At 40.2% G+C, this 8,108-nt stretch overlaps 1 protein-coding gene across 1 annotated transcript; it reads left to right on the top strand.

Moving 5' to 3' along the window:
* Nucleotides 1-471: 471 nt before the first annotated feature.
* On the top strand, nt 472-7,382 carry LOC140004762 (uncharacterized). Its single transcript, XM_072044908.1, has 5 exons — nt 472-622; nt 711-1,400; nt 1,595-1,959; nt 5,481-6,014; nt 6,765-7,382. Exons 1-5 carry the CDS (start codon nt 472-474, stop codon nt 7,380-7,382), a joined length of 2,358 nt encoding a protein of 785 aa, XP_071901009.1.
* The last annotated feature ends 726 nt before the right edge of the window (nt 7,383-8,108 follow it).

Raw genomic sequence — 8,108 nt, 5'->3', positions numbered from 1 at the left:
GACAAGGTCATGGGGATCATTGAGGGTACTGCTCAGGCAGGTGTGGAGGAGGATCCAGAGGAAGATGCGGAGGAGGATCCGGAGGAGGACCCTAAGGAGGATGTTGCTCCTGGTAGCCCTGCTGAGGGTTAGACTAGGTTTGTATCTACATATATAGGGTTAGTTAGGGTGACACTAGTTAGGTCATAGCATTTTGTCTAGCTAGATGGCCTACTTTTGAGGCACTATATCCCTATTTTTGGTTTAAGAGATTGTTTGTATATATTTGCTAAACTTGTGTGCCATATTTTCGGAAGGCACCCTAACCTGTTATTTGTATGAATTTTGGCATGTGAATATATGTGTTAGGTGTTTTATTTTCCTTTCCTTAATATTCGTGTTGATTTTACTTATATAAGAAAATATAACAAGTAAATAAATAACAATATCTTCACTTATTACTTCATTTATATCAATAGGCATAACTAGGTTATGGATCGACGAGTTAGAGGTAGAGAACGTGGGAGATCAACTAGACAACATCCTGAGGGTAGTGGTGATAGGGAACCTGAGGTCAATCAAGACCAGGGTCAGGGAAACGTGGCCGGAGATCCAGAGGCCACCGCAATCAATAGAATAACTGGTGTGTTAGAGCGCATGACTGAGCACCAAGCCCACGGAGCGGTGCATCACCAAGGATGCCCCAATCGATACTGAGGATCTGGCATTAGAGAGATTCTTGAAGTTTGGGCCATCTAAGTTTTACGGAGGTCCAGAACCTGAGGTAGCCGAAGGTTGGTGGGAGAGGATCTCTGATATTTTTGCCGCTCTAAATTATACGGAAGAGAGGCAAGTGACTTTCGCAGCATTCCAGTTTGAGGGAGTTGCTCGTTCCTGGTGGAACCTAATTAGGGTCAATTGGGACAGGAACCATATTCCTAGAACCTGGGCGAATTTCACTCGGGAGTTCAACGCCAAGTTCTTACCCCCTCTCATCCAAGAGAAAAGAGAGGATGACTTCATCAAGTGTAGGCAGGGGGCAGTGAGTGTCGCTGAATATGAAATTCAATTTACGAAATTGTCCCGTTTTGCTCCTGAATTGGTAGCCACGGAGCAAAGGCGTGTAAGGAGGTTTGTGCAGGGACTGAACGTGGAAATCCAAGAGGGATTGGCTGCCGTTCGGATAGATACCTTTGCTGATGCTGTAGAGAGAGATCAGAGAGTGGAAGTTGCTAGAGCTCAAGTAAAATCCTTCCAGGCCAACAAAAGATTTGGCCCTAGCAGCAGTCGGGAGCCGACTTATGCAAATGCTCCACCGGCCAAAGTAGGTCGAGGAATGGGTGGAGTAAATAGTCCTGGAGCACCACGAGGCGCTCTAGCAAGAGGAGCTGGAGCAAGAGGTACCGGAAGAAGAGATATCGGTACTAGAGGAGGATCAAGTGGAAGGAATCAAACTAGGAACCGCAAGGAGGTCGTGTGACCACCCCTCAGGTAACTTGTGGGTATTGCAGGAGGGTTGGCCATACTGAGGATGAATGTTGGAGGAAAGAAGGGAAGTGCTTGAGGTGCGGAAGCAGTGAACACCAGATTGCCGGTTGTCCAAAAATACATGAAGGTGGTACCTCAAGTACTAGACAAGCTACTTTTGGAGGAAGTAGGCCGAAAGTTCCTGCCAGGTTGTATGCTATAGATGATCAACCTCTACCTGATTCCTCGGAGGTTGTGGAAGGTACTCTTCCAATCTTTCATCGATTAGCTAGAGTACTAATTGATCCTGGCGCAACTCATTCATTTGTGAACCCAAACTTTATGTCTGGAATTGATGTACAACTTGTTAGATTACCCTTTGATCTCGAAGTTAGGACACCTATGGGTAATAAGAGTATAATTACTAGCTTGGCTTATAAGAACTGCGAGTTCTGGGTTGGAGAGCGTAAGATGCTAGTAGATCTAGTCAGTTTGGACATAAAAGGATATGATGTTTGTGATAGCCCCACTTTCCCCTAAGGCGAACCAAAGGGGTTAGCGGACTGCCAGCCCAGCTCTCGCCAGGACTACAAGACAGTTCAACGCGATCTAAGACATTCCGGAACATACAAGCGCGCTTAAACAAGTCACGATCACAAAATAAAAAAAAATGAAAATCGGAGCAGGCCATGAATAGTACCGGCCACGTCAGAATCCGGCCACACATCACGCAAACATACACATCTTGAAATTCAACATTTACATACCAAAATGGCATACCAAATTATCCCATAAGTTTATACATGTACGGTTGCAAATTACAATTCAACGATGGGTTGGGTCAAAATGAATTTAGGGTTTTGCCCAAAAGGATCTATTCAAAAAATATATATACATAACCTCAACTCGGCAATCCATATTCATCGCCTTTCCAAAGGTATTCAATTTCCTGTGAGGAAAACAAACGGAATAGAGTGAGCTTACGCCCAGTAAGATACTATCACTCAAGCAACCAAGTTCATATAAGCATAAAGGTTTTCATTTCAAATCATCCAAAGTAGACCAAGAGCACACATTAATAGAGTTGATAAAAGGATACGGGCGGCTCTCAAGAGCCCCTTTCCTCGCTTGCATTCTTGATCGAACCTCATTGACCCTCCGTCAATGTTTAAGAGTAATCAACCGTAGGCTCCACTTTACTTCCATTCCTTCCACCCAACATACCCCTACCGGGCCCGAACTCCAAACAGTATAAATTTGGTAATACTTGAGTATACCGGAATCAAGAGTCTCACTACTACAAGATTCCATATAACAGTCCCCATGGCTCGTCAACTTTCACGACCAAGCCCTCGCTGGCTCAATTCAATTGACTACCAATGGGGTTGAGCTCAGTAGTAACAGTAAAAGCCGTTGGATCCTCGTCCAAACGACACCAAATCCAGTTTTCCATGTACATTTCAAGTACCACAGTGAAACAGTAAACAGTCGTGCATAATACAAAAGGGGTGAGGGCGATCAAGTACACCCTCACTTTAATCAATTTCAACAGTGCAAATAAGCCTTCAAGTCATCAAGTTCAATATAATAAAGCCACATTGTAAACAAACAAGTGAGTAGTATACTCACCAAGCAAGCAAGTGAAATTTCATCAACTTCCGCTCAAAGAGCGTCTTGGACCACCGTCACGTCCTAAAACATTCAAATAAGCATAATAAGACTCGATTACAAGTTGTAACCAAATCCACATACCACCAAAACAAGGTTCCACTAGAATGTATAAGCACTGGAGTAAACCAGGGAAAAGCCCGGAAATGAAGTTAAACTTTAAACCTTAAAAAACAGTTTTTGACATCATTTTGCGGTTTTGGCACCATTGGCACTACGATTATCAGATGGAGGTACAAGATACACTGTTTCGAAACTAAGAGATAGGGCTACAATGTTGAAGAAGGCCACTCAGTCCAGTTTCTAGTGTAACCAGGTCAAAAATTCAATATACTAAACCAGAACCGCAAAAACAGGTTAACAAACCGCATTCTGGTTAACGAACTGTAATTCAGGCTATCTAAGTCCAAATCAAGTGATTCCAAAGCCATCCGAAAGCTAAGACACCAGACTACATTTCTTAAGGAGACATCAACAACCAAATCAGAAGTATTCCCAACCAAATTAACCAATTACAGAAGCAATTATCAAGTTCGGGTAGAAACAGGGCAGTAGGGTCTTTTCACAAGCTACGCTACTCCGATTGGCCTGAAATTTTGTAGGAAACTCTAAAATATCATTCCCTACAACTTTCATGTTTTAACCTAAGGCTAATTCGGCCTCTAACTATGATGAACAGTGCCAGGCAGAATGAGGGGAAATGAAACCCTAGTTTCCACAATTTCCTTCCAAAACAGAAATTTTCTGCAATTAACCACACTTTCCACCTTCTAGCTTCCTTCAATATCATTTCCAATCATCATACATGGCCACACAATAATAACCATATGAAAACAGAAAAATCACAAATAAATATAAAACTTCACCAATTTCAACCAAAAATCACAAAACAACACCTAATATCATCACTTCAACTCACAAAGGTCACTAATTAAGCATTATTGGAAAGAAAAGAGAAGTCCCTTAGCTTCTCACCTTGTAATGCAAGAGAAGGAGCAACTAACCACCTTAGCCTTCCAAACAACTCCACCAATCACCTCACAATCACTAAGTGAAGGGGTTTTATGGAACAAATGCAAGATTAAATGGTTGTTTTGGTGGATTTGAGCAAGAGTAGAGCTAGGAATTTGGAGAGTTTTCCTTTCTTTCTTCCTTGGAGAGAGCCGGCTACAAAGAGCTTGAAATGAAGATGATTTTGGTAATTTTTTGGTTTATTTGGTCAATTGGTAAAAAGGTGAATAGTAGTCAAAATGCAAGATTTAATCATATGGTGACACTTGTCACCCTATTTAATGCATACACATCCCTTTGTCTCCTCCACTCTCATCCATATACTAACCTCTAATTATCTCATAACACCCGGTAAATTAAACCCAGTATCCAAAACTTAACCTAATTGGCCGAATTTTTCCGAACTTTCCGCACTAGCGGATCCCACGTCCGATATACGCTCTTAATTTCTCAAAACTAACCGATACTAGAAAAATCATCTAAAAACTATATTTACTCATAAAAATTATCGGGAAAATTTTCCTAATAAAGAAAATGCAGAAAACATGCCATTAAGGAGAATAAAACCTAGAAAATGAGAAAATTACGGGTTCTCACAATGTTATCATAGGAATGGATTTCCTAACTCATTACCATGCTAAGCTTGATTGTAGAACAAAAGTGATAGAATTTTGGATTCCTGGGGAAGTAACCCTAAAATTGGATGTGAAAGGTAGGCTAGCATCATCTGCTATGATTTCGGGAGTTCGGGCAAGGAAAATGTTGTATCGAGGAGCACAAGGTTTCTTAGCTTTCCTGATTAATGCTCCCAGTGATCAAGTAAAGTTGGAAGATGTACCAGTCGTAAAGGAATTTTTAGATGTGTTTCCCAAAGAATTAAAAACATTACCTCCGGAGAGAGAAGTGGAGTTTAAGATTGAACTAGTGCCGGGAATGGCCCCGATTTCCAAGACTCCTTACCGAATGGCTCCTGCAGAGCTAAAAGAATTAAAAATACAATTACAAGATCTATTGGAGAGAGGTTTTGTTAGAGAAAGTGATTCGCCATGGAGCGCACCTATTTTATTTGTTAAGAAAAAGATGGAAGCTTGAGGTTATGTATTGATTATCGGGGTTTAAATGAAGGTACAATTAAGAATAAATATCCTCTACCATTGATTGACAGCTTATTTGATCAGCTTCAAGGATTAGTAGTTTTCTCCAAGCTGGACTTGAGGCAAGGGTATTATCAATTGAAAATTAAGAAGGAAGACATACCTAAAACTGCTTTTAATACAAGATATGGACATTTTGAGTTTGCAGTCATGCCATTTGGATTAACTAATGCACCAGCTGCTTTCATGGACTTAATGCAGAGAGTCTTTAAAAAGTATTTGGATCAGTTTGTAGTAGTTTTTATTGATGATATCCTAGTATATTCTAAAACTCGAGAAGAACATGTTCAACACTTGAAAGTGGTTCTGCAAATTTTAAGGGAGCATAAATTGTATGCTAAATTTAGTAAGTGTGAGTTTTGGCTGGATGAGATTTCTTTCCTAGGGCATAAAGTTTCTAAAGAAGGAATTGCTGTAGATCCGGCAAAAGTTGAGGCAGTCACAATGTGGAAACAGCCAGAAACTCCAACCGAGGTTAGAAGTTTCTTGGGTCTAACAGGTTACTACAGGCGATTCATTAATGACTTTTCAAAGATTACTGGACCTATGACAGAGCTAACGAAGAAAAATAATAAGTTTATTTGGTCTCCAAAGTGCGAATCAAGTTTTCAAGAATTAAAGAAGCGCTTAGTATCAGCTCCTGTTTTGACATTGCCTGATGGAGTAGAAGGTTACGTCGTATATTCTGATGCCTCTAGGGAAGGTCTAGGATGCGTACTAATGCAAAAGGGTAAGGTGATTGCTTATGCCTCTAGAAAGTTGAAGCCTCACGAACAAAATTACCCAACGCATGATCTGGAACTGGCCGCAGTGGTCTTTGCTTTAAAGAAATGGAGACATTATTTGTACGGTGTGACCTTTGAAGTTTTTACGGACCACAAGAGCCTTAAGTACTTGTTCTCCCAAAAGGAATTGAACTTGAGATAGAGGTGATGGGTAGAATTTTTGGAGGATTATGATTGTTCAATCAACTACCACCCAGGAAAAGCCAATGTGGTAGCATACGCTTTGAGTAGAAAGGCCCAAGTAGCAGGGTTAATGGTAAAAGAATGGGATTTGTTAGAAGAAGTTAGTGTTTGGAACCCTCGCTTGGAGAGATTGAAGATTTTATTTGGGAACTTGTCTTTGAAATCACCGTTATTGGACCGTATTAAGGAGGCATAGAAAATAGACCCTATAATCCAAGAAAAGTTGAAGAAGTTACAAAAAAGGGAAAACCTAGACTTTAAGTTAGGATCTGAAGGAGTGTTAAGGTTTCGAGATCGAATCGTGGTTCCAATTGATGAAGAGCTAAGGAAAGAAATTTTACAAGAATCACATCGATCGAGGTATACTATACACCCAGGAGTGAACAAAATGTATCACGATGTGAAAGAATTATACTGGTGGGACGGTTTAAAAAGGGACGTGGCGAAGTTTGTGCAAAAATGTCTGATATGCCAACAAGTAAAAGTTGAACATCAAAAACCCTCTGGTTTATTGCAGCCACTAGAAATTCCTGAATGGAAATGGGAACACATAACCATGGATTTTGTAACAGGTTTGCCTAGAAGTCAACAAGGATTTGATGCGATTTGGGTGATAGTTGACAGGCTTACCAAATCTGCGCATTTTCTACCTGTGCATATGAGCTTCTCTTTGGAAAAATTGGCCAAGTTGTACACAGAAGAGATCATGAGATTGCATGGTATTCCTGTAAGCATTGTGTCTGATCGAGATCCAAGGTTTGTTTCACATTTCTGGCAGAAGTTTCAAGAGACATTGGGGACCAAGTTGAAGTTTAGTACCGCTTACCATCCCCAAACAGATGGACAGTTAGAAAGAACAATTCAGACTTTGGAGGATATGTTAAGGTCATGTATATTGGATTTTGGACGTAAATGGAGTCAGTATATGGCCTTAATAGAATTTGCCTACAATAATAGCTATCACGCCTCAATTCAAATGGCAGCTTATGAAGCATTATATGGGAGAAGGTGTCAATCTCTGATTCATTGGGGTGAAGTAGGAGAGAAGAAAATTTTAGATCCAACAGTTATACCTTGGATGGAAGAAGCTCATGAGAAAGTGAAACTAATTAGGGAAAGGCTTCAAACTGCCTAGAGTCGGCAAAAGAGCTACGCCGACACAAGGAGGAAAGATTTGGAATTTGAAGTAGGAGACAAAGTGTTCCTAAGAGTTAAACCCGTGAAGGGCGGTGTGGGGTCCAAAAAGGGTAAAAAGTTAAAGCCGAGGTATATTGGACCTTTTGAAATTTTGAAACGAATCGGAAAGGTGGCGTATCAACTGCAATTGCCTTTGAGCATGGCTAAGATTCACAATGTATTTCATGTTTCTATGCTCAAGAAATATCACCCCGATCCAAGCCACGTGTTGCAATTGGAAGGAATTGAAGTGGATGAGTCATTAGCTTATGAAGAAGGACCAGTTAAGATTTTGGAAAGAAAAGTGAAAGAATTGAGAAATAAGAAAATTTCCTTGGTGAAGATTCTATGGAGAAATCATGGTTTAGAGGAGGCAACTTGGGAATTAGAAGAGCAAATGCAGAAAAAGTACCCCGACCTATTTCTTTAGAAGGTGAGAATTTTGAGGACAAAATTCATTTAAGGGGGGGAGGATGTGAGAACCTTGAAAAATATCGATATACATATATACATATATATACGTGTTACATTTGCATTTTAGTCTTTTAATAAATTTGATTGTTAGTTGTTCTGCATTAAGTGTGTAAAAATAAATTGTTTTAGGTTAAAACTCTTTATAATTATTCTTAGGACGTTGAATCTCGATAATTTAAATTTTTTTTTGTGAGACTAGTGTGTTAGTAGG

This window comes from Coffea arabica, chromosome 1c (assembly GCF_036785885.1).
Source record: "Coffea arabica cultivar ET-39 chromosome 1c, Coffea Arabica ET-39 HiFi, whole genome shotgun sequence".
In the NCBI taxonomy this organism is placed as follows: domain Eukaryota; kingdom Viridiplantae; phylum Streptophyta; class Magnoliopsida; order Gentianales; family Rubiaceae; genus Coffea; species Coffea arabica.
Note: the sequence above shows the minus strand (reverse complement) of the source record. Positions and strands in the feature narration are given on the sequence as shown.